This window comes from Callospermophilus lateralis, chromosome 1, assembly GCF_048772815.1.
Source record: "Callospermophilus lateralis isolate mCalLat2 chromosome 1, mCalLat2.hap1, whole genome shotgun sequence".
NCBI lineage: Eukaryota > Metazoa > Chordata > Mammalia > Rodentia > Sciuridae > Callospermophilus > Callospermophilus lateralis.
The window spans coordinates 87,659,653-87,687,365 of NC_135305.1; the positions used below are offsets into that span (position 1 = coordinate 87,659,653).

The window sequence follows — 27,713 nt, forward strand, 5'->3', positions numbered from 1 at the left end:
TGCATATCTAACTACATCTTCTCCAGTAATACATTTTGCAGGGTTAAGTGCGGTATCTGCTGCTTCAGATGGCAGAAGTCCGCCTCACAGTCGGGAGGGTGGCTAGAGACTCAAGCATCTAGAAGGGAATCAGAATTGGAATTTTAACCCATGGAATGGGATGTACTGGATAGAGCAGGGACTTTTTTCTCACTTTAATGTTCCTCTAAACAGATCCTTAGGAAACTTGGGGATAGCAGGACTTAATTTGTAATTTTTTTTCTTCCTCCCCCAGTGCTTTTAGAAAATAAAATCTGGTTTTAAAATTTTAACAAGGGTATCCCAGAAGGAAGAAAGAGGTGAAAATATCAAACCCAAGCAATTAGAGAAGCGAGTGTGAAATTGAGAAGGGCCTAGCTAGCAGAGCTTTGTGTGGGAGACACAGGTAGGCATCCAAGGGTCCCACCTTCTGCCTGGGGCATCTCCAAGCCTGATGCCTGCAGAGGCCTAAGGAGATCTGGGGTAACGGGAGCAGTTTGTCTGTCCTGGCATGGCCTTCCCTTTGTATCAGAGTCTTGCTCTAATCAGAAGCTTCCAGGAACAGGCAGGTAATTGCTAATGAACAGAGCAGGTAAGAGGAGAGGGAGACTGCAGAAAGTTGGAGAACCCACTGCCTTTAACAGATTGCTGCCCCGAAGACACCTGGGCCTGTAATGCTGGCTTTTCCAAGTTTTTAGGCAAATCTAGGAATCCCAATCCCTGTGAGAACTGGCACATTGTGGGCTACCAGCTTCTGTGTCTCTGTTCAAGTTCATTATTGAAAACAGGCCAAGGGAAACAGGACCTGACCCCAACAAACCAATTCTCAGGCTCCAGGCAGTTTACCTTACAAATTAGCAAACTGGGAAAGAAAAAAAAAAAAAGCCTCTAACAGGCAAGGAATCACAGGCAAAAACAAAACCTCTTTTAACAGTCAAGTTTCTGCTCTGTGCAAGACTCTTAGCTGCCCGAGTCCAAATGCCGAGAAGGCCAATCACTACTTCCCCCATAACCAAGAATCAGCACGCAGAGACACCATGAAAATAGCACTTGGTCTCCAAGGACCTAGAGAGCCAAGGAATGTAAAATGGAAATCAACCAGGGAACCTAATTAATTTTTGATGATCTTATCACAATTGAAAAAATCAGGCTCATCTTATGAATGTTTCAAAAATTATACCAGTTTTCCTTGGCTTGAGTTTCTCCAAAAAAATCTAAGCTTGGCAGCAGAAAAGGCTAATGTCTGAGTGCATTGGCTGCAGATAGACATTTGTGTCATTTTCAACAAGATCAAGAAGAAAGAGGAAAGGGGTGTGGGAAAGACCGTAAATGCTGCATTTCTTCCTCAGTGATGGTGGGGTTCAGGTGAGGCGGCTAACATCCCCTAACTGTGGCTGATGGCGGGGAGCAGGGCAATGGATGTTAGCTGTGGGGTGCAGGAGAGGAAGGTCCTTCTCCCTGCTTGTACCAAACCCCTAAGACTTTCATATATGACAGAAGCCCTCCACTGAGATCAAGCCAATCCGCTTCTCACTTCCTAGACAGCATCTTTCCCTAGGACCTTCTTTTCTTCTGGATGCAACATTTGGTTTCCTGGCTACCAAAATTGCTTGTAACAACAGTGGCAGGGCCTAGGGACGTGATCCACAGAGTGAGGCTGGCAGATTTGTGTGGACTCTGGGATCCATGAAGAAGTCCAGAGTGAAAGCCTCCAGATCCTACATGACTAGATGTTTTTTTCTGGGTGACAAGATTTTCTTCAGGGCTAGGGTTTTTGAAAGTTCAGCAAGGCTGAACTAACTCTTCTCATCAATATCTGAAAATGGATCATTTCCTCTCTGACAGTGTGAGCAATTCATTATGGCCACCATGGCAGGTCCCTGGCCTGGACATGCTTGTTTGTTCACACTTTCTAAGAACCCCAGAGCAGTAGCAGACAACTGGAAAAGACAGAGAGAGTAATGAGGACTGTGGCACCAGCAGAACCTGCAGCCAAATGGCCAGGACTGTGGGAAATTTTAGGCAAGGAGAACTGATCAGAAACTCCCCAGAATTCTCCAGATGAGCTCACTCAGGTACAAATGTGGGCTTCCTTTATGTGTTACATGCAATGCTGTAGTTACAGGTAGTGCTGGTTAAGAAGGTAGGGGACAGGGGAAATGGGAAATTTTTGTTAGGGAAATAGGAAATTATTTTACCTTCTGTTTGGGCCACTTATTATTTATTTCATCTTGGTATCAAGTCATTACAAATAGTTGCCTAAAAATTATACTGTGCTTGGATGGATAACATTAATGAATCTATGAATAGCAAAAGCTATTCTTTCATGTGATAACTTCAATCAACTGGCAGTGGTTTTATGAGTTGGAGTTGTGCTGAGACTGAGTTGGGTTCAGTAAGCAACTGTGCTGCAATGGATTAGTAATGCCTGGAAGAAAGACCTGTGTCTGGAAGTTGTCAAATCTTTCTCCTGGAGGTGCCTCACAGGGTCAAGAAAGAACAGAATGAAAGAAGGCATTCCCTATAATGTTTTATGAACCAGTTATGTATTTTCTTCAAGTTGTTGACATCTGAAATTTAGGTGCAAGATCTGAAATTTCTGTTTTTCTCCACTACTCACTCGGGAAGTTTACTCTAAACAAAGGATGGCAAATACACTCCATCTCACAAGACAGTCCCAATCAGGTGTTGGTGACTATTTTGAGAGCCTATCCAGGCTCAGTGAGAAAGTAATGCAATTGATTAATGATGTCTGCCATGGGCAGTGGGCTTGAAATTGAAGCACAGAGACCATCCTTATCTGTTTCAACCTTTGAAATCAATTTATGTTTCTCATTCCATCTGACTGCCATAGTGACAGAGTTACATTTGTTTTGCAAGGCAAACATTTACTGTGCCTGTTCTTTCACTGTCTCTAAATGTAATTGTATATTTTGAGCTTAGTTCAGAATACTCTATTTGCACACATCTTAACAATGTATCTCTGTCTTTTTCTTTCTGGACAAGTGTTCCTTTTTCCTAGCAGGGTAACTAAGCTTTTTAAAAAAAATCTGCTAAAAATGATGGATATTCCAGCTCTGATTTTAATTATTTCCTGTCTTCTATTGCTTTTGGTGTTGATTTGTTCTGCTTTTTTCTAGGGTTTTGAGATGTAATTCTTTTAATGAAAGAGCTCAGTGCAACAGACTTTCCACTCAGAACCACATTCATAGTGTCCCAGAGATTTTGATGTATGTTGTGTTGCTATTCTCATTTACCTCTAAGTATTTTTAAAAATTTCCTCACTGTTTCTTTTGCTAGTATTCAGGTGTTAGAGTAGTTTCTATTTTTCACTTTATCATTGATTTCTAATTTTGTTCCATTGTAATCTGAGAGAATGCAGGATTTACCTCTATTTTTTTTTTTTTTTTTTTTTTGCAAAGTGTTGCTTTGGGGCCTCAGAGATGGTCTGCTTTGGAGAAGGATCTGTATGCTGCTAAGAAGAAAGTATATTAAGTCATTGATGGATGAAATATTCTATGTATGTCTGTTAAGTCTAAATTATTAATTGTATTTTTTAGTTCTGGACCTTTTTAATTTAGTTTTCATTTGGAGGATCTATCCAGTAATGAGAGAGCCATGTGAAAGTTACCCAGTATTATTGTGTTGTGGTCTATTTGATTCTGGAAATTGAGAAGAGTTTGTTTGATATATGTCAATGCTCCATTGTTTGAGGCACAAATACTTATGATTGTTTATGTCTTGTTGATATGTAATTCTGTTAAGCAGTTATGAAGTGAGATGTTATCAAATTCAAAAGTTTCTTCACAGCAAAGAAAACAATCAAGAATGTGAAGAGAGAATGGGAAAAAATCTTTGCCACCTGCACCTGAGATAGAACATTACTGTCCAGGATAAATAAAGAACTCAAAAAAAAATTCTGAACACCAAAATAAATAAACAAATAAATAGTCCAATTAATAAATGGGCAAAGGAACTGAACAGACACTTCACAGAAGAAGAAATACAGTCAACAAATATATGAAAAATGTTCAACATCTCTAGCAATTAAAGAAATGCAAATTAAAACTACACTGAGATTTCATCTCACTCCAGTCATAATTGCACAACAAAAAGTAACAATAAATGCTAGTGAGGATGTTGGGGAAAAGGCACATTCATACATTGCTGGTGAGACTGCAAACAGGTACAACCACTCTGGAAAGCAGTATGGCGATTCCTCAGAAAACTTTGAATGGAACCACCATTTGACCCAGTTATCCAACTCCTCAGCATACATATATAGTGAGAGGCCACATCAATGTTTATAGTAGCTCAATGCACAATAGCTAAGCTATGGAACCCAACCTAGGTGCCCTTCAACAAATAAGTAGATGAAGAAAATGTGGGGTATATACATAATAGAGTATTATTCATAAAAAGAATGACTTTTGCCAATAAATGGATAGATCTGGAGATTATAATGCTGAATTAATTAAGCCAATCCAAAAAATCAAAGGCTGAATGTTCTCTCTGATATGCAGATGCTAGCACACAATAAGAGTGTGAGTGTGGGGAAAGGAAAGAATAGAAGTTGATTGAATTAGACAAAGAGTAATGAAGGGAAGGGTGGGAGGATGGGAGTAGGAAAAACAGTAGAATGAATCAGACATAACTTTCGTATGTTCATATATAAATAAACCACCAGTGAAAGTCCACATCATGTACAACCACAAGAATAGAATCCTAACTAGAATAAGTAATACTCCATGTATATAGAATATGTCAAAATAAACTTTACTGTCTATATCTAAAAAGAATAAGAAAATGTGATTATTGCTATAAAAATTATGGAGATCCCTATTTCCATCCACCAAATTTGACATTCTCAAACAAGTTAGTTCTGGCTCCAAATGAAAGCTCTTTATTATTTTCAACATTCTTTCATATATTTTAATCACTCGGGTTTGTTCATCTAAAACTTTTTCCAACCTGCATTCTCTTTCTTATGATGAAAAACTTCATGTTCTCATAGAAGTAGAGGGTGGGGACACTTCCCAGTGTTGTGCCTGTTCTACATTTGTACCCAAGAAAGCCATGAGGGAAAGTAAGTGATAAAATGTACTCATACTGGGAATAGTTCCTTTTGCAGATGTCAGCTGCATGTGGTGTCGTGACACACAGTGTGATACTGCAAGAGCCCTTGAATGGGCCTCGGATATCTAATATATGTTCATCCTGAGATATTCTGTCCTCAGCTCCACTGCCCAGCAAATGGACTGGCGGCATCATCGTTCTCACATTTATATGTTTGCTCAAAAACTTTTCTTGGTTTTTCATGTCCTGACATATACTTATAAACTCTTGTTTTCAGTTTTCAAATCAACTACAAGATATTCTATTAGCAGTGTGGTTTTTTGTGTTTTGTTTTTTTTTTTTTTTTTTTTTTTTTTGAAAAAAAAAAAGAAGCTATGGCATTTTTTAGTGACCATGAGAAATGTATTTAATTTCTCTGAGCCTCAGTTTTCTTCTCTATTATGTGGGAATAAGAACAACAATAAAAATTTTGGTTTTTATTTCGTGGTTTTATTGTAGAAATTGGGATTATACATGTAACATGGTTAGCTGTTGCTTGAGTAGATTATACTAAATACATTGTGCTAAATATAGTATGCTATTGCTAAAATCAATAATGCAGGTAGTAATAAATTCCTAGATCTGTTACTCTTGATCATGGACTCATTACTAAATTTCTGTGAGTCTCAATTTCCTTATTGGAGAAATGAGGATATATCTTAAATCAAATGGCTTTTGGATGGATTGGATGGTACCCACTAATGGAAGATGCTCAGTAAATGCCAATTCCTTCCCTTTGTTCCTTTGCTTGCCCAGGCTGTGCTTTTGATGGGCCACAGGTTCCACGAGAGAGCCTCCCCACATGCTCTGCGATCTAATCAGACCAGTCTCAGACCTTCCTCTTTTTAAAGATACCTTTTTCTCTTCTTTAGTGGTGATACCTCCTTTCCATTCATCAAATTCACTTCATTCTTAAACATCCAATATAAATCCCATTTCCCCCATTGAAACCTCCACTGATTCCTCCATTTGCTCCTGACTTCTCGCTTCATTGAACAAGTATATTTCTTCCAGGGCTTTGTCCTACTGTTTAGCCATTCATTATATTCTGTCTTGTTCACTCCTGACATACCTTCTCTTCCATGCTTATACAACCCAGGATATGGAAATTCGGTCCCACATTATTTCATTTGGATATAAGAAAATCTCCCATGAGATAAAAGAAAATTAAGTTCACCTCTACTGTTTTTTTCTTCCAGTTTCTTTGCATGAACAAGGAATGGTTCAAATGACTGTGAAAGACTACATGAGGTAGGTAGCAGAATCAGAGTTCCTTCTCCCCACTATGTTACATCTGAATCTTTCCTAAATGAAGTAGAAGTGAGAAAGTTTCTCAATAATACCATGGATCCTAGGCTCTCACAAAAGGTCACACTGGTTGAGTGCCTGGAACGTGTTCACAACCCCTGGAGAAATAGAGATTCCTTAGATGTCATAAAGGAACAAACAAATTAAATCAGCAAATGCTGACTTGGGAGGCAATTTAATTAGAACTTGTGCCTCAGTGACATTTTACAGTGACAGTACAGCTATTCATAAAGACCTGTTCATATGACAGTTGTATTCATACTTTCATCTGGCCAATGTTATTAATTATCATGATATTTACTGGATAATAATGCATACAATTTTCAAAGTTAGATTGAAAGCAGTGAGAGTCTCTTGATACAAGGAGAGACTAGATCTCAAAGTGTGGTTCCCAGACCAGCAGCACCAGCAGCACCTGGGAACTTAATAGAAAAGCAAGTTCCTGAGCTCCCTCCCTGCTCAGACTCACTGCACTACAAATCCGTGAAGTAGGGTTCAGAAACAAAGATGTGTTTCTTCAAGTCTTTCAGATGATTCTTGGACATACTCTAGTTTATAAAATGCTGGGATAAACTCTGAGATCTCCTGAGTTTAGGAACTCTGCTTCCTGGGCTCTCATTCTTGCATTTTTGAGATAATTCTAACTAGCCAGAAACCATTGCTATATCCCTCTTACTTCTACAGTTCACACTTTGTTTTAGTCAGCTTTTACACTGCTGTGACTAAAGGACTCAGCCAGAACAATTGTAGAGGAGGAAAGGTTTATTTGAGGGCTCACGGTTTCTCCATCCATAGACAGCCAGTTCCATTCCTCAGGGCTCCAGGTGAGGCAGAGTATCAAGGTGGAAGAGTGTGGTGGAGGGAAGCTGCTCACATAATGATCAGAGAGCAGAGGGCAAGAGAGGTATCCACTCTCCAGATACAAAATATATACCCCATAGCCACACCCTCAATGAACACTTCCTCCAGCCACACCCACCTGCCTCCAGTTACCACTCAGTTAATCCCATGAGGGATCAATTCACTGATTAGATTAAGTCTATGACCCCATCTTTCTCCTCCAAAACATCTTGCATTGTCTCACACATGAGGTTTTGGGGGATACCACATCTAAACCAAAACACACTTTAAATGCCATTTTTCCTAATTTTTTCCCTCCCTTTAAGGATTGTTGTTTTTGTTTCTTGTGAAACAAGGATCACAGGAAGCTCCCAGAAAACCGTCTTTTTTCTCAAAAAGGAAGATGAGAGTTGGATTCAGTGACCAGCTCTACTCCCTGCCCCCACCCCCCACTTTATTAGAACAGTGACTAGACATGAATTCCTCTGGTCTCAAGGCCAGAGTTGCTCCTGGATGTCTCTGATGAACATTACAAAATAAGATGTGACCCATAAACGCAAAATAAAAACTAACTTAAGCAGGTTGCTATAAACGGAGATGAATGGATAAATGAAAGGATATTTTTCTGCCGCACCTCAAGAGTCAATAGTCTTTTAAAACTGGAGTTCATATTATCCAGAAACATACTCTTTCTCAGTCTTCATGAAAAGAAGCAGTTAAACAAGGAAGTGGCAAGCCCCAGCTCTTCTTCCTAAATGTGGACAGAACAAAGACAAATTCAGCAGCCCAAGTAAGAGAACTCGATGTCCTTGGGAACACTGCCCTCTGCATTGGAGTCTTTGATAAATTCTAATTGTATTGTCTATTGTGTTTGACGATGCTAGATGTGACCCATGGTAGAGCTGAGATTTATAAAACTGAACTACATAATAATAATGTTCCACTCTCCTTGAAAGTGCTTTCAAATGATTTGCAAATGCAGACCTATTGCATAGAGTGACTCATTTTTTTTTCTTTTCAGTAATAAAGGAGTTTGTTACTGTTGCATATGGATGGCCACAAGAACCCTGGGGACAGCACTTTGAGATCTTTCTCCATGCAATATGAAATTCTTTTCCATTATAGAATTAACATGGATTTGCTTCAGTGACTGTTCCCTGTGCCTATTTCAGCACATAATTTTAACTTCTTCCCCAAAGTTGGAACCTAACAAAGCTGTGTTCCTGAAAAGGTTCCCCAATGATTTACCATCTGTCAAGAGTATGACACTTTGTCACCTTTATAATGAGCAGTAGCTGGGCACCTAACACTTAAATTCTCACACCTGCTATAACACAGTGCTCTGAAACGAGAATCAGGCCCTGGGCTGCACACTTGGTCTCTTCAAAGTTGTGGCCATTGTGGGGTTGTTAGAAACTAAGAGAAATGCACCTTTGCTCTGGAAGGGAAAGATTGACAATGACCTCCCAGGAACTACCCCAATCAGCACTCTCATGTTGGCATTCCCCCCTTGGTTGTAGGTCTCTGCATCAGTTTTCTGAAACTCCCACCCTATCCAGAGGGACCAGTTTCAATTCTTGCCATTCTACCACAAGTGTACCACAAAGGTATGTGATTTCCACACATTTTTCCTCCAGAAATACATTCTGGGCAACAACCAATTTTATAAAATTATAAATAAGGATTTGAGAAAAACTTGCTGAATGAACGGGTGAGAGAATAAACAAAGGACTTCCAAATTCCAATTTGCAAGAACAATATAAGAGTCAGTGATATGGAAAACAGACTAAATATCTGTTAATGTAAAAATGGCCAAATAAACCATTGGCCCATTCATTTTATGGAATTTCATGCAGTGATTTAAAAAGTAGGCAGAGATATGCCCTGTGTATATAGTTTATACCTAGTAGATCTGCACCTATTAGAAAGATCTTCAAGGCATATCTTTTAAGGGAAAAAACAAGATTCAGAAAGATACATAGAGTGTGTTACTATTTATAAAACAAGCTAGTGAGATATTTGGAGCATGTATATAGCTACATAGAATAATGTCCAGAAGAATATACATAGGTTTAGGAGGAAAAGGCTCAGAATTACTGGGGACAATGAGGAAAGTAAGAAAGATATTTGTGTGTAATATTATAATTTTTAACATGTTAAGCGTATTTTAAATATTTCTTGCAAAATTCAATAACAATTTAAAATAGTGATATTTTCATAATGATTTGCAAAGATTTAAAATGACAAACCAATCAATAATTGTATTATTGGCCATAAGATTATACCTTTGGAACACAAGGACTACCTTTGTTCATTTTTGTGCCATAGGTGCCTAGCATAGAGGCTAGAACATGACAGACACTCAATAAATATTTGCATAAATGGGCTGAATAAAAATTTGTGCAATAAGGTCAATAGACTAATGGATTAGTCAATAGACTAATTTAGACTTCTTGCCAGATATTTTTTTTCTCCCTTGAAGCTCCTTTTGTTCCTATGTCCATGTCATTGACAGATGGGCACTCCCAGTTCTTCAAGTAATTTCTATGACTAAATGTACAAGCCAAGCCATTTCAGCTCCCAGTGAAGATTGCTGGACTACCTTTCCTTACTTGATTGAATCAAGAGGCAAATGTTACTTGGAAAGTGTAAATGTGTTGCCAGTGTTTTCATTAAGCAGGCCTGGCCATGAGACTAAAAGTTCATGACCATAAAATCATCTCAACTATTGAAAATAAGCTCATTAGGGTTGCATGTCAAGGTGAACACTAGCATCAAACAAGAAGGGGAAAAAAGAAGAAAGAAGAAGTAAAAAAGAGAAAAAAAGCAAATATGGTAAAACCTCATCAAACATGAGTTTTATAAGTTCCAACTCAAAAAAGCTCAATAACTGGGAAGTGAACTAGTATACATAAATACAAATTCCAGATAACGGATATTTATCATTTTCAGCGCCAAAACGGACTAGAACAATTTGATACACACATTTGTTTATCAACCAAGTCCAAAAAAAGAAGAGACAGAACATGTGAATCCTACCTAGGGACTTAAAATCATTATTCGTAAACATGAGCCCTGGGGTTCTGCGTTTAATATCCTCAACAGATTTATGTAGCTGAGTATGCCCCACACTAATACTCTTTAAAAATATTCTTCTACCAGTCTTCTGTTGACTTTTTTCCCCCATTTTTTCTCTTGCCATCAATTACCACTTCTTTGTGTTTGACAGTGCACTATCTTTGGCATCCATTCCACAATCTTCCTGCACTGTCTAATTTAACATTTGCTCTTGGGGAAATAAAAAAGCCAGATGGATGAACTCGTGGTATTGTATGTAAAGTATAAGAGAGCAGTCCCTCGGTGCAGAGACTGACTGTCCTTTAAGTAAGTATATATGAACGCTAGTGAAGGCACCATCTGTCTATTCAGGTTTCTCTTCCGCTCAGTTTCTGGAAGTTTGGGTGACTAGAAAAATGTGGCTTAGGCTTCAGTGAGGTGTTATGGATAAAGGGACTCATATATATGTTCATTTTTTTTTTAATCACAGCATTCCTGAATGGCTGGAATTTTGGGAAAAAGACCCAGTGGAGATTCTCTTAGATCTGGGGTTTGGCGCTGATGAGCCAGACATCTGCACACAAATCCCAGCCAGATTCCTTGGTTGTGGCTCAGCAGCCAGAGGGATCAACATCCGTGTTTTTCTTGAAGCTCAAAAGCATCGGATGGACATTGAGAATCCTAATTTGTATGGTAAGTACGGACCTTGTTAGCACCTCAGCAAAGGCAGTGAGTGTCCGGCCGGGTGGACCAGAGTATTAAACGGACAGACTAGTAGGCTGTGTGTAGTAACATTCTGTTCTTTTTGCACAGTAGCTTAAAGCAGAAGAGATTTCTTTCTTGATCAGTCTACATGTCTACTGTGGGCTGGTGTGTACATTTGGAAGAAGGATGGATCTGCTCCAAATTGTCCTCACTTGAGGAATTGCTCCCCATCCCCACCCCACATACCACCAATATATGGAATGTCACTAGTCGCAATAACAGGAAAAGGGTAGAAATGGAAAAACATAGTTAGCACTTAAATCCTCTGCCCATAACTACACATATCAGGTCTTCTCAGATTCCATTGGCCAGAACATGTCATAGGCCTACATAACCCCAAGGGGTAGGAAGATGTAATCCTGCCGTATGCCCCTGACAAGAGGAAAACTGGTAATACTGGTGAGCAGCTCTAATATATACCACAGCCACATACCCAGGAAGCAGAGAAACCAAGGTCTGACAAGGCTCTTCTAGGTCATTAGGTGACACCTTAATTTCTCATCTATGAAGCTTAGACACACACCATTGGCAACCTGAGCTATAAGTGGTAGTTGTTAATCTGTCATACCTGCAGATTTGTAGACTAGCTCTGCCTAATCTTTATAGCTATTGTACATTGTTCTGTTTCTCCGGCTGGTCATTAGTGGAAGACTTTTCTTTAGGACATTCCTGAGGATGTTCTTTTTTTTTAATTTTATTTTTTTTAATTAATTTTTATTGTTCGTTGTTCAAAACATTACATAGTTCTTGATATATCATATTTCACACTTTGATTCAAGTGGGATATGAACTCCCATTTTTACCCCGTATACAGATTGCAGAATCACATCAGTTGCACATCCATTGATTTACATATTGCCATACTAGTGTCTGTTGTATTCTGCTGCCTTTCCTATCCTCTACTATTCCCCCTCCCACCCTCCCCTCCCCTCTTCCCTCTCTACCCCCTCTACTGTAATTCATTTCTCCCCCTTATATTTATCCCCCTTTCCCCTCACTTCCTCTTGTACGTAATTTTGTATACCCCTGAGGGTCTCCTTCCATTTACATGCAATTTCCCTTCTCTCTCCCTTTCCCTCCCACCTCTCATCCCTGTTTAATGTTAATCTTCTTCTCATGCTCTTTGTCCCTACTCTGTTCTTAGTTACTCTCCTTATATCAAAGAAGACATTTGGCATTTGTTTTTAAGGGATTGAGGTACACATACTGTGCTTGAATAATTTGGAGGGAGGATATCTTATAGTTTATTTACTACAGGATTGATGTAATAAATCAAAGGTGTATTTTCAGTGTCCTAGAGGAGAAATGCAGCATTTTTAAAATCATTTGAATTTAGAACCCCCTCTTGGAGCAACAAAGAACATCTCCATGGAACAGAGTTTGAGTGATTCTACATGGGGAAAACGGCAAAGTTCTGTTTCTGAAATAAATTATTTTAAATAAATAAATTCACTGAAGGAATGTCAAGGGAGCTGAAGTTGTTGTTTTTTTATTTTAATCAAATAATTATCTGAAATCAGGACTTCATGTGGATTTCTTATTTTAGTTTCCACTTCTCTATTTCCATGTAGATGAAGTGGGTTTTAAAATTGAAGCAATGGGGGTTTTGAAAGGGAGTATATCAACCTGAACATGTTGTGATGTGAATTTTCTTTATTTTTTAGAAGCAATTGATATTGTTCTTTGTTGTCTCCTCTTCTGAGTCCCACAGAGATGCAAGCTTCTTGATCAGTTCTTTATTTGGGAAAAATAAGAACATTTACTAACACTTGAGCAGTGTTTGAGCTGATCTGTGAAGGAAACACTTTACAAATGAAATCGACACATGGATTTTAGAGGAACTAGGAGTTTGCCCATAATCCTGTAATGACTGCCCTCTTATTTCTGCTACTTAACAATACACTTTTGATTCAAGACTGCTGAGAAGGTCAAATGTAAAACTAGCAATAACAAAATTAGTTGGCTGTTAGAAAGATAGATTGGAGATGTATGTCTCATTCAAAGTCAGTAGAAAAAAAATTCAAACTTGAGGGTGAGAATCAATTCGTCCATTGTTCAATCTACCCAAAGGCAAAAATAAGACACTCATCCAACTCTTCAGACTATTGTGTTCTCTGAATTGACTGAACCAATTAATTTGATAGGCTTTGTATAAGTATAAAAACCTGCTACGGGGTAGATGGGAGACAATCATAAAAGCTGAATTATGCTTCAATCTTACCCTCTGGCTCACAAAAGAGATTTGGTTTCAACTAAAGCTTAACTTGGGGGGAGGAATTTAATCAGAATTATTCTGAAACATTGCAAACCCAAATTCCTATTGGTGTTGAAAGACTAACACAGTCCTCTATGGGAAATCCCTCATATTGTTTTGGATGAGTTAATATCTTCTCCTTTCCAGTGAAAGAAGCAGGTAAGTGTAAAGATGTGCACAGGGAAGAGTCACCAGCATTGCTCTGATGGTGGATAAAAAAAAAAAAAAAAAAACAACGTGTAGAGGACAGCACCTTCCCCTCCCATGTGGTCCTTGGCCCTCACTGGGCTATGCAACCCGGCATGCTGTCACCGGGGTTAAAAAAAGGGGGGCTGTGAAATAGATCGAGTGTTTGTTTCCATTACTGTAGCTTCATTATCTTCAGATACCAAAAATATTTTTTCACCATTTTTTTTCAAACTGGCAAAGCATCCTCAAATGAACTCTTAATTACATTAGGTCTCCCCCTATGCTAAGTCATATATTACCTGAATACTGAAACCAGATCATCCACAAAGACTGACAAGATGAGAGGTTTTATTTTGAAGGACAAATGCATTTTCACATTCACGACTTCTTTCTCTTGAAAGACTGAGGAAAATACATTTCCTTCCTGTCTTGCACATTGAAATCATTTATTTTAATGACTGATACTTACATAGCAGCGTGTTTTACAACTTTTTTTGATGCTCGCAGCAAATATGACACATATATAAAACAGTCATGATTCCAAGATAAAAAAAGAGAAAAAAATTGACCATTTACTATGCCTGGCATAGAGATTAACACTATCTATTCATTCATGCAGTCAGGGTTGAATTTCCAACAATGATTCACCTGAGATTTGGATCCAGGCCTTCTGGCTCCATATACTAGACCATTCCACACTCTCTGGTTCTGGAGATGATGGAGATGATGGAGGTCATGATGAGATATCAACCCCATGAAGCTGTGAAAAGAATACTCAGGCTGCATCATGTTGAAAAAGCCAGGTTCATTCTTTTACAGTTAATTTAATACATATAGGTAGATAGACTAATACATGTCCATAGTTTTTCATAAATTAACACCTGAAAATGAGGTGTTAAATAATCCATATAGCTATGTATATTCAGCTACATTTAAGAGGTGTTGACTTTTTCCATAGCACAAGGATTTCTCATGACACTGGAGAATCATCTCCATACCAGCAAAAATATGTGTAAAAATTTACTTTCAAGAGTTCAAAGTCCTTCCCGTCTTGAAAATCACATGGCAACCAACTTTTCAATTTTGATAACACCATCCACTGCATCAGTACAGTTTTGCTGAGAAAACTCAGTGTAAAACGTTTGCGTTCCTTGTATTCTTTAGGTCGTTTCCGACAGTTGGAAATCCTGGACCACGTAACCAATGCCTTCTCATCTCTGCTGAATGATGTCAACCTCCCACAGAGCCCCGCAGAGGAGAAAGCTGGAGGAGACAGGATGCGAAGAAGGGCAGTGAGTGGGGCTAAAGAGCCTCAAAGAAGAACAAGCAAGATTTTACGGAGAGCCTCGAGATGGAATATCCAGAGGGCCTGTGACCCAGAAGCATCCGAATCTTTCAAGATGAAAGACAGAATTGTTATCCCTTCGGCCAAACCTTGTGAGTGTGGGACAGAGTTACCAGCAGCTTCAATCAGCCACAACCAAAGCCATGTGTTTCCTTTGGCGGAGCATTGGGCTGCCCAAGCCTGTGATGACTTGACACCTTGTCACCCTCCCCGAGATCTTCTGGGCAAGCAGTGGCCTTGCTCGCCCATGCTGGCCAAGCAGGCTTCTCTTTCCTACGTGCCTGAGGGATCAGTCAGGGGCAGAGCTCGGAAGGAGAATTTGATCCACATTAACAAGCTCAGGCACATGTCTCATCTTGTGGGTAAAGGACCAGACTCCTTTGAAATGGAAGAGGTCAGTGTTGTACCTACGCGCTCAGCATCCTAAGGGGTATTACCTGCCTTCCAACTCTCACTTAACTATCTTTCATGCTGTCAATGGTTTTTATTCCAAATTCAGTTTGGTCTAAGACATTTAAAAGCTATTCTACTTGCTTGAGTCAGAAATAATCTAGTATGAAATGAACTTTCTTCACTTCCTTTTCTTTGTCTTGCTCACAGATTAATCCATGAGTTGCTTGTGCTGTTTTATGATGCATCTCAGTGTGCTTTGTATGATCAGTATGCTAACTTCACGTTTCACCTTTAAGGGTCACATCAACTATTGCCCTCTCAGTGAAACCTGCCCTGATAATTCCCCTGCTGTGTCCTCACAGCTTGTTTTGTAAGAAAATTGCAAATGAGTCAGTGGACCCTCCAGGTCTCACCTCTCAGCAGCTTGGAGACCAGGGAATGTGTCTTGGAAATGTTTCCTCTGCCATGACTACTGCAGTTCCAGGGGCAAAGCAGTAGAATCCAGTGGGTTTTGATGTTAGGGGGTTAGTTTCATTTCTTCTGAGGTTTGTTGGTATTCATATGTCTTGACCTATTTCACACATACTCTCTGCTCCTTTATGTCACCTACAGTCACACTAATTTTCACTCTCATTTAGATCTTTACCAGTACTTCTTAGTCCCCCAACCCCAAAATACATACAACTTTCCACTCTCTTCTATTCATATAATCCCCAGGTGGGGTCACCTCTCCATTGAGCCTTCTATGTGCCAGCCACAGACAGAACAGCCCAGAATTGGTAATAGAATCTGCTTTGAAGAGAGCTCCAGAGAAGTGTTAGAAAATCATAACGTGGGACAGTGACAGGTCTGCAAACATACTTTTAAGGCAATCTATAGACTTGTTTCGGTGTATCCAGGCAGCAATTAAAAGGATTCTTAACCAGCCAGGGGGGTCTAAGAGGATCATGGAAATTATGGGAAATAAAGCTTAACTAAAATATTAAAAGAAGAATAGGATTTAATTAAGTAAATATAATCTATCACCAGCCCTCCCTGCCCCACAAAGACATAAAAATGTATTCAAAATATGTTTAGTCCTGCATCTTTTTTTTTTTTGGTCATATAATCACAATATTTAAAATGTTTATGTCCTTTGATTCAGCTTTCAATATTTAGATATCAATCCCCAATAAATAAAATGATATGTAGAAATAGATACACAAATAAAGATTTTTATTGTTAGTTGCAAAATTTTTAAAACATTCCAACAATTGGAGAGTTGTACATTTAAATTATGGCCTACCAGGCAGTCATGAAAATGGTGCTTTCAAAGAAACTGTATGATGTGGGTGGAAAGCTTTCCTTCTAAATTTTGAATGAAAAAAAATTGACTACATCATCGTATGCAGGATAAATTTATGAAAAAGAAAACTTGCGAAGAAACACTTCAAGATGTTAGCACTAACTATTTTCTTATACTTTCTTTTTTTCTGCAACATGCTTCTATAGTAAAGTACATTACCATTTTTAAAGTAATATTTATTATTTTGTTTTAACATAGCCTTATTCTCATTGATAGAGTATTATTTATTAGTTTCTAATAAATATCAAAAATAAATTCTGCTCCATTGATTTGTAAATTAAATTTTCTTTTATCCATCTAGGCACTATATAGCACTTCAGTTTTTTTGAATTATTCTCCTTAGTTTAGCAAGCCAAATTAACTCAGTTTCTACAAATATATTCAATGTGTTCTTGATAGCAAAAAAGTCTTTCATAATAATATTATTATGTGAATTCGGTTAAAATTTATATCTCCCAAGAAGAATTGTGTATCCTCGCCTTCTTCCCTTCTCCTGAACTCTTTAAATCCTTATCTTGGGTACTTCATCCTTACCATCTCCTCCAGCAGACTATAACCTATTTGAGATGAGGAATTCATGTTTACCCTACTTATTGGTTGCCAGTAGACAGTTAACTAAATGAAGTGAATCTTTATGAAAAAAATTCTAATGAGATTGTTGCAATTTGATGCCTTAGGTCCAGAGCTTTGAAGAAGAGACTGGAAACTCTCTTGACTTGACTTCAGGAACTGTAGGTAAGAAGTCATGAAGGTCAATGACTGCATTCATGACCTTTCAGAAAGAGAATGTAAACAACTGGCTTAACTTTCTTAAATATGTAGAGAGCTTGAATTATCTCCAGGAGATATCCTACATTATGCATCATTTTAGCTGTTAACAATCTAGCCTTAGTGCAAATGTATACATGTGAATTTTAAAATACTTACTAGGAAAAAAAGTTTGATATCCCTAGGGCTAATGGAGTCTGTGGATGTCTAGCACCAACTCAGTTATGATCTGCCTACCTTAATTGAATGGATTTCAGATAGGACTAACTAGGTGAATACCTTCCTATTCAGACTACCAACTGCTTGGTATGGCACAAGTCATATATTTTTATTGGTCCTCTTCCTAACCATGATGAAAGATAAGTCCAGATAATTTTTAAGTTCTCTACCAGCACTTACATTCTAAACTTTGTATGACCTTGATGTTCAACTCTCAGTGGAAACAAGTTGTCTAGATCTGACTTCCAGATGTCCTCTTAAAAGGGTGCTCTCTCATCCCTGTCACAGAAGAGGAAGCCTTTCTTCACTCCTGGACCTAATGCTCTCATGCAGTTATCATAGTGATTCAGCATTTCCGTGATCCTGTAATGGAGCTAGACGGAGGCATTGATTAGTGAAGCAAAATAGAGCAGATGAAGCTAGTGCATTTCCTGGAAGAAAATATGCAAATTTTTAATTTAATTTGGTGTGGTGTCAAACACATCTTTTCCATTACGAAGTGTATGTATAGGCCTCATTTTGCTAAATGCTGTTTAGAAATTATGCATTAGTAATTATAGGGTCCTGCTGATTACATAAATTGTTATCCTGCTCTTTGAAGTAATTACCACATAACCTGCATTGAGGTTTATAAGAAAAAAATAAGCATCTGTTTTCTATCTAATTGAATGCTTCTCAATGAAGCTGGAGGTCCCCCTGCCAATAGAAACTGCCTTCCTTGACATTCGTTTAAGAGGTCTACTGATATCATGTAAGCCATTCCAATTATGCCAAAAAAAAAAATGATTTAGGAAGTTAGGCCAAGAATTACGAATCTACATTTAACCTCAAACTGAGAGAGTAAAGTGAGATAAGGTTAAGGCTAGCCTAATGGAGAAAATCTGGACCACAAATGAGATTTATACTTTCAAAAAGAGTGTTGTTAACTTACAAAATGAAAAAAAAAATGGACTGAAATCTAATAAGAAAAATTAGTTGAATTAATGAGGTAATGATCTTATATATGTAATTACTTAGATACACAATATGTACACATCATATCTGCATTTTAACTAAAAGTTTAATTGACCACTTAATTTGAAATATAAAGGCACGTGGAATATTTTGATGAACCAAATATGGCAGAAGTGATGTGGCTCTTAACCCACTCACCTGATTCCTGGTTCTTGGGAAGTTCATTCTTGAAATAGTCCTGCTGGAAACCCAGAGCCCATGTTTTGAGAAGCCCAAGTTACCTGGGGTGACATGTGCAGGCACTTTGGTGGACAGCCCTGAATGTGCTCCCCGGTGGATAAGCCTTCAATGATGTCCAGCTTTGTTAATATTTCCAATGATTCTAATCCAGATGCCCAAATCCAAGTGACAGCCCCCCAGCTGAGCTAGCTAGCCCACAAAACCCTGAGAGATAAGAGTACCTTGTTTTAAGCCATATGTTACACACACTATACACAAATACACAGGCATGTGATAATCTCTTCAAATATCTTTAAAATTTAATTGCAAATCAGTTTAAGTCTGTATGGTCTCTACACATGCAAAGTACCTTAGCAGGAAAGGTGTACTTCAGCAATTTCTAAATGAATTTAAGCAAGGTGACTTCTTATAGAAAATGGAGACTCAAAGCCCCAGATGTACTGTCCTACCTTTACCTCTGAAAATTCATCACTGAAATGACAAGGTAACATAAAGAGAAGAGGGAAATAATTAAAAGTGCAATTTAAAGGGTAAAGGTACATCATCTACATTCCAGAAGCTCTGAGTACTATAAGGGCGATATAATGCTGTGGGATATAATGGTGAATGAGGATGCAGACAATTCTTTTCTTTTTTAAAATATTTTTAGTTGTACATGGGACATAATAATTTTATTGATTGATTGATTGATTGATTGATGTGGTGCTGAGGATCAAACCCAGTGCCTCACACGTGCTAGGCAAGCGCTGTACTACTGAGCCAAAACCCCAACCCAATTGCAGACAATTGTAAAGGAAGAACCACCTAGGGATTAAAGAGAGGTGTTTACTAGAGGTCAAAATTTCCAAATGAATCCTCCTTATAAAATTGAACATGGCATACTTTCATTCCTTATGAAATGGATAAACTCAAGAAAAATTACCACAAAAAGATTGAGTATTTTAAGAATCATATTCAGAAGAAATGCCCCTATTACTCAAAGCATGAGTATAAGGAAACATTAGAAATCCTTGGAAATGAATATATGTATGAGGAGATTATATCTGCAATCTCCAGTAAGTAAAGTTAAGATTCCTTTCAGACATGATTGACCTTATCTGATTCTATTTCTGATAATGGATAAGTAACTCCTAATGGGCCAGTCCTCCCACAGATTACTACAAACTCTGGACAAAATATTTTTTAAATGCCTATCTAAAGACACTAATGAGTACACATGGGCAGGCAAATAGGGAGTGGGGGTGGGATAGGGAGTCAACACTTGAACACTTGGAAGAAAAGAATACACTGCGTCAGTTTCCTTTATTAAAAGAGTTTTAACCTGAGAAGTGTCTGCTCAGTTCCTTGACCCATTTATTGATTAGATGATTTGTCAAAATGGCAGCTATTAAAAATACAAACAATAATAAGTATTGGTGAGGATGTGGGGAAAAAGGCACACTCATACATTGCTGGTGGGACAGCAAATTGGTATAGCCAATATGGAAAACAGTATGGAAATTCCTTGGAAAACTTTGAATGGAACCACCATTTGACCCACCTATCCCATTCCTTGGTCTATACCCAAAGGACTTAAAAACAGCATAGTGTAGTGATGCAGCTTCACCAATGTTTATAGAAGCACAATTCATAATAGCTAAATTGTGGAACCAATCTAGATGCCCTACAGTAGATGAATGGATAGGGAAACTTTGATTCCTGGCAAGTTTCTTGCCTCCTAAAACAATGTACAATTCCCAATATCCAGGCACAGTAAGAATTTACTGGACACACACACACACACACACACACACACAAACACACACACACACAATGGAATATTATTCAACATTTAAAGAGAATAAAATCATGGCATTTGCAGGTAAATGGATGGAGTCGCAGAATATAATGCTAAGTGTTATCCAATCCCAAAAAAAACAAATGCTGAATGTTTTCTCTGATATATAATGGGGATCGGGGGGCAAGGGAGAAATAGGTGAACTTTAGATAGGGTAAAGGGAAATGACAAGGTAACATAAAGAGAAGAGGGAAATGATATAAGTTCTATTTAATGGGTAAAGGTACATCATTTAAAGGGAGGGAAAGGGAGGGGGAATGGGAGTAGGAAACTGGGGAATGAGATGGACATCACTACCCTAATTACATGTATGAAGACACGAATGGTGTGACTCTACTTTGTGTCCCAACCAAAGACATGAAAAATTATGCTCTATATGTGTAATATGAATTGAACTGCATTCTCCTCTCATATGTAATAAATTTGAATAAATAAAATTTTTTATGAAGACTTTTAACCTGAAGGTAGGAACCATTCTAACCCTCCAACAGACAGTAGTCGTCTTACTACCCAGAAAAATCAGAAGACAGAACCTGGGACAATGGCAATGGCTGGAAAGTGAGTGTGTGTGTGTGTAAGTATGTGTGTGTCAAGGGGAAATCCCAGAAAAGAGAGAGGTTGGAAAATCCCTGAATTCTAATCTTGAAATCTGTCCATATCTCTGACCAATATGTGAACTCAAATGCATATAAAAGACTTCAAGAATTTCATCTAAGATTAAAGGAAAATTTCCATTTTAAATTTGATTCCAGGCAAGTTTCCTGCCTCCTAAAACAATGTACAATTCCCAATATCCAGGCACAGTAAGAATTTACTGGACATATGAGAAAATAAAAGAATGTAACTCATAGTGGGGGGTAATTAGTAGAAACAAGCCATGAGAAAATTCATATGTTGGAGTGAGCAAGTAAGTGCTTTAGGGGGGTTATTAGAGTCACATTGAAGAATGTAAAGGGAAATGTCCTATAATAAATGAGAAGATAGCAAATCTCAAAAGAAAAATAGAAATAATACAGGTACAGGATGAAATGGAAATTCTGTAAGTGAAAATTACAGTTTTGTCATTCAAAATCCATTGAATAAATTTAACAGCAGGTTAAATGATAAAATGAAGACTTGGTGAACTTTGAGATATAATAATCATCCAGCAATCAGGAGAACAAGGGAAAAAAAGAGATTAAAAAGTACATAAAATTTTTTCTGAATTTCAAGTTCCTGTGAGACAAGAAATATAAAAAGGTAAAGCGTTGGTAGTTACAGACAGAGAAGGAAAGGACTAAAGAGAAAAATACTGGAAGAAATAAATGTGAAAATTTTTCCTAATTCACTCACAGAGACATTTATAGATTCAAAGTTCAGTAAACTCAAAGTGGAATAAATAACAGAAAATTACACCTAAACAGTGTTATGATCAAAGTCATAAAAATCAAAGATAAGAAAACATGTTCAAAGCAGGCACAGAAATGTGATAAGGGAATTAAGATTTGAATGCTGAGACATCTCATTAGAGAAAATGGAGACTAAAGATAAAAGAATAAAGATAAAATAATCAGGAATAAAGATAAAATAAAGACATTTTCAGATAAAACAAACTCATTAAGAGCATACCTGCTCTGCAAGATGGACACTGTATTGTGTTGTTTTATGCCATATGCTGATGTAATACATGATAATTTATACCACAGAGGATGGAGGAATTGGTAAATGGAGCAACAATACAAAAGCCTTCTACATTTTACATGTAGTGGTACAATATTCAATTTAAGTAGATTGTAAAAATAAGGATATAAAACCGTCACCAATATTAGAGTCATACATATTGAGATGGATAGACAGATGATAATGATAGAAAGTAGAATAGCAGTATAATTGAGCCAATTCTGTCATTTATGATAGAACCAAATAGATCCAGACTCAAATTATAGCTAGTTACTACTTTCATGTGACCTAGAGCAAGTCAGTTTACTTCTCTATTCCTCATTTCCTTAAATGTAAAATAATAGCAATCTATTCACACAGTTGTTCGGAAGATAAAATGAGTTAATTCATGAAAGGAGATAAGAAGATCTTGAGCATGTAAAACACTCAATAATAATTGCAATAAGTTGCTAATGTAAATTAAGAAATAGCAATAATACACATTACTTAGAAATAAACTACATGACTAGAAGAATCCCTTCTGGAAAGGAAGTAAAATGGTTACCTTTCAGGAATTTATTTTTATTGCATGCTCTTTTAGTACAATTTGACTTTTTATATGTGTATTATGCTTTGATTAAATAACTGTTGCATCAAAATTTGTTTTTATTAAATCCAGGCACATCAATGAAATGAGAAAACCTAATGATAATAGTAAAATGCATAAATTAGAAGGATATAGCATCCACAAACATCCAGATAGAAAAGCATAAATTAATCACAAATAAGAAAAAATTAAAACATCTCATCAATAACACTAAATAGTGGATGAAAATAAACTAATATACTATAATTTAGAAATGGAAAAGTAAGAACCAATGATTTTATACCTGGCCATATTCTTCTCTTATCTATAAAAGTAGCCTGAAGTCATTTTCAAAGATAGGAGGAGTCACCCACTGTATCTCCCACTTCCCCTCTAGGACAGTGTCTTCCACAGAGTGAGGGCATCCTTGGATCATGGATCTAGGAAGCAAATTTCAGATTTCTTAGATTCCAATACTACAGTGTAGCAATTGCCAGCTCAGTTCCTCTAGACAAATTATGCAATCTCCAAGTCTTCATCTAAAGAAAATAAAAATAGGATTCATAACAGCATCTACTTCATGGTATTATTAAAATATTAAATAAGTTAACACACGTAAGACCCTTAGTTTATCAGCTGTTTTTATTCTTCCTCTAAATAAGATGTTACTTAAAGCACTCCAGAATAACAAAAAAATGGCATGGAAGAATGAACTCAAGTAGTACAATCCACAAAACATATGTTAAAATTTAATTAATTATTATTAAAGCTTATGAAAAAAATAAAATGCTAAAATACTTATGATTTTAAAATTACAATAATGCTTTATTTAAATGTACTTTATTATAACAAACTTATTAAGGAAGGTTAATTGTGAAAGATTGGCCATAGGATAAGAAAAGAAAGACAAAAACCAATCAGGGGCTATAATATTAAAATCTAATAGTAGATATTTTAAGGCAAAGGAAAATTTTTAAAATAAAATAGAAATTTAGAAATTAACCAAAATTATAAACCTCATTTAAGAATTAATAATTAGGGCTATGTGGCTAAGTGGTAGAGCACTTGCCTGACATGTGTGAGGCACTGGGTTCAATCCTCAGTACTGCATATAAATAAATTAATAAAATAAAGATATTTAAAAGAAAAGAATTAACAATCATAAATCACTATTTCTAATAGCTTAATATCCAATATATAAAAGCTGACTCTATTAATGTTTTTAAAAGCCCACATAAATCAATAAGAAAAACAGCAAGATCAGCTTATTAGATTAATAGGGAAAGGAAATACATGGGCACTCTGAAGGAATAAATATAAAAGATCCACAGGAAGGGCAAAACATGTTCAACTTCATTTTTTTATCTATCACATTAGCAAATATTTAAGGTTAAATAATATAAAGTGAGAGAAGAAGTGTTAAATAGACACCCACTATTGGTTTGAAATTAAATTGTCATAATTACTTTGTGGTGTGACCTGACAGTTTAAAATGGATGTAGCTTTTGATGTATTTATTTCAGCCCTGGAATTTAACCTGCCAACAGACTCCAATGTACACACAAAGATTCATACTACAATAATTCATACTACAATAATAACAAACTAAAGACAACCTACATATGCCCCAAAATAATCTTCTTTGAGAAACTATGATACATCCCTATATTAAAAACTATTCAGTCATTATTTTGAAAAATGAGGAAAAATTGTATGTATTGATAAAGAAAGATCTCTCATGTGTCCTGAGGATTTAGCTATATCTCAGTGGCCAAATGCTTGCCTATCAAGCATGAGGCTCTGAGTTTGATCCCCAGCACTACAAAACAAAATAAAACAAAACAAAAAATGGAGTTGTTAAATGAGAAAAAAGCTATATGCAAAAGATTCTGTATATGCACTCTTTTGTATTAAAATAGTATGTTTCTATTGCATGAAAGTATGCATAAAATGCTTCTGGACGAATGTAAAAGGAACTGTTAATGATAATACTTTAACAGAAGGGAAACTGAAATGTGTTAAATTAATTGGCATCTTTTAATTTTCTTTTGTTGCGATGTGCATATGTTATTTTCATAACACTCCATAGCAAAAACTTCTGGCAATACCACAGGAAATGGACACAATAAAAACATAATGTTTTAATATTTCTCTCAGTCTTTTACAGAAAGAGCATGAAATTAAAAGGATGATTAAAAGATATTAATCTTATAATTAATAACATTCATTTAATACAAAAATATTGAAATAAATGTTCTTTGCCAAAATTCTTGAAATATCTACTTAAATGTCAAACAATGCATAAATGCAAAGATTATTTCATTAATTTTTTTCATACAGATGCAAAAAGTAAAGGTCACTTTTCCACAGACATAAATGTATATAATAACATTTGCATTCAATAGTAAAAGTAGACACAACAATTTCCAAACCCAGATAAACAAACAATCCCAACAGTTAATGGCTGTGTTTACCATCCTAAATAAAAATGCAGAAAATTATAAGTTAAAACTATGAATTCAGATAACTTAAATAATAATGATAAAGATGTTTTATTAAAATCAGAGTTGTAGCAAAATCAGTAATCTGAGGCAAATTCATAGCATTGATTACTTTCATTATCCAATAAGTAAAATAAACTTGCCTCTAGAAGTCATGAAAATAATAAAATGAGCATAATTAGAGATTAATAAAAATACATGAGAATTAGTAATGTAGAAAGCAAAAACAGGTAATATGGTAAGTAAAATCCAAGCACTAAATCTTTTATAAGAGAAAAAGTCAAATTTAAGAACATAAAGACAAAAGGTACATGCAAATACAATTAGAAAAGCAAAATAAAATTAGAGACAAGACACAAAAACACTCATGCAGAAAATAAAATGAAGAGCTGCAAAATCTTTCTTTAAATCACAAAAGAACTCCAGTACAACTATTATATTTAAAACCAGGTATTAATTACTATGAATTCCATTTTAGGAAATATATAGATGTGTGCATGTGTGTTGCATCTTATATAATTCCTTTATATATATAAACTTTGTGTTCATGTATAAATGCTATGCAAATTTTATTGTTTCACATATGTTATAAATTTTATATAACAAATAACTGAAATTAACAATTATATAATCAATATGCTAAATTAGGAAATTTAGTGTTGGATATTTAGTGTTTTATATCCTGTCTCCTGATTATTGTATTCTCTTTTTTAATGATTGCCTGACATTTCATTTTATATATTATTTTTAAAATCCTCCTTACTGGACATTTAGGCTAGTTCTAATTTTTCATAGCTCTTTTATGTCCCTTAGGATAACTTTCTAACAGGTCCTTGAAGGTCAGGACGTAAACACAGATGAAGGTTTCTGACACACATTGTTCTAATGTGTTTCTTGGCCAATATTAGATTTCACAGACTCCTAAACCTCCACTAATTTAAAAATTCATTTGTCTGAGAGTAATATCAATTTGTATTTCTTAGATTGGATCTGAGTATGAAAATTGATCATTTTACACACTTCTTATTTACCAAAATTCCTTTTGATATCTTTGGGTTTTATTAATTTTTGTTAAAAAACATGAAATATCTGAAAAATCTTTCAAATGAATGGAAAGTATAGAAAAACACTACAAATATTTACTCCTTGAAGCCACCCAAAAGCTCTATTAAAACTCAACCTTTGGTTTGGTCATCGTCACTTCAGAAATTTTTTAAAAGGAATCATTACAGATACAGTAGGAGTCCTGGGTTTACCTTTTCTGATCTCATGTCCTCCCTCTCTTCTTTCCTCCCCAAATTAACCAGGGTTCTGAATTTGGTGTTTATACATTCCCTTTGCATATTTCTGTACTTTTACTTTGTGTGTGCATTATTAACACACAAGTTTGCTAAAATTAATATATATCTTATATGCCTATGTATCCAATTTATCTCTACCTTATATTTATGATATTAATCTATATAGATAAATTGTTTATTATCATTGCTGTTTGATAATAAACATTTTATTTATATAAATACATGATATTTATCTATATAGATAAATTGTTTATTATCATTCTACAATATGAGTATGGTACATTAAATTTCCTAATTTAGCATATTGATTATATTAATTGTTAATTTCAGTTATTTGTTATATAACATTTATAACATATGTAAAACAATAAAATTTCCATAGCATTTATATATGAACACAAAGTTTATATATATAAAAGAATTATATAAGATGCAACACACATGCACACATCTATATATTCCCTAAAATGGAATTCATAGTAATTAATACCTGATTTTAAATATAATAGTTGTACTGGAGTTATTTTGTGATTTAAAAATAGATTTTTCAGCTCTTCATTTATTTTCTGCATGAGTGTTTTTATGTGTTGGTCTCTAATTTTATTTTGCTTTTCTAATTGTATTTGTATATACCTTTTGTCTTTTATTTCTTTATGTTCTTAGAGTTTGACTACTTTTTCTCCTTCATGACAAAGTGGTTAAAGACATACAGTTAAGAGACAAAAATAATTCATAAAATATACATTCTCACAGGAAAATTTCTCAATTCTCTTACATAAAATCACATATATCATCATTATAACATACATAAAAATTGCATAGGAGACAAACTTCACTTAATAGTTTGGTGACCATATGAGTGCAATTAGTTTTGGGTGATATATTTTTCTTTCTTCCTTTTACATATTGTGGAGTGCAGATTTAATTTGTAGCAAGTATCTAACCCTCACCCACAAAAATAGAGATGATATATCCATAGATAGATAGATAATCGATCATAGTGTTGACAATGCCTATCTTTGATAATAGGATTGCACCTC

General features: G+C 35.9%; 1 protein-coding gene across 1 annotated transcript in view; it reads left to right on the top strand.

Annotated features, from left to right (window-relative positions):
- Positions 1 to 27,713, top strand: part of Itprid1 (ITPR interacting domain containing 1) — an 86,372-nt gene that overhangs the window by 11,157 nt on the left and 47,502 nt on the right. Inside the window, exons 4-8 of the mRNA XM_076853892.2 lie at positions 6,333 to 6,384; positions 8,802 to 8,888; positions 10,829 to 11,031; positions 14,711 to 15,285; positions 17,307 to 17,364. Coding sequence (XP_076710007.2) covers positions 6,333 to 6,384; positions 8,802 to 8,888; positions 10,829 to 11,031; positions 14,711 to 15,285; positions 17,307 to 17,364 — 975 coding nt within the window. The remainder of the gene's footprint in view (positions 1 to 6,332; positions 6,385 to 8,801; positions 8,889 to 10,828; positions 11,032 to 14,710; positions 15,286 to 17,306; positions 17,365 to 27,713) is intronic.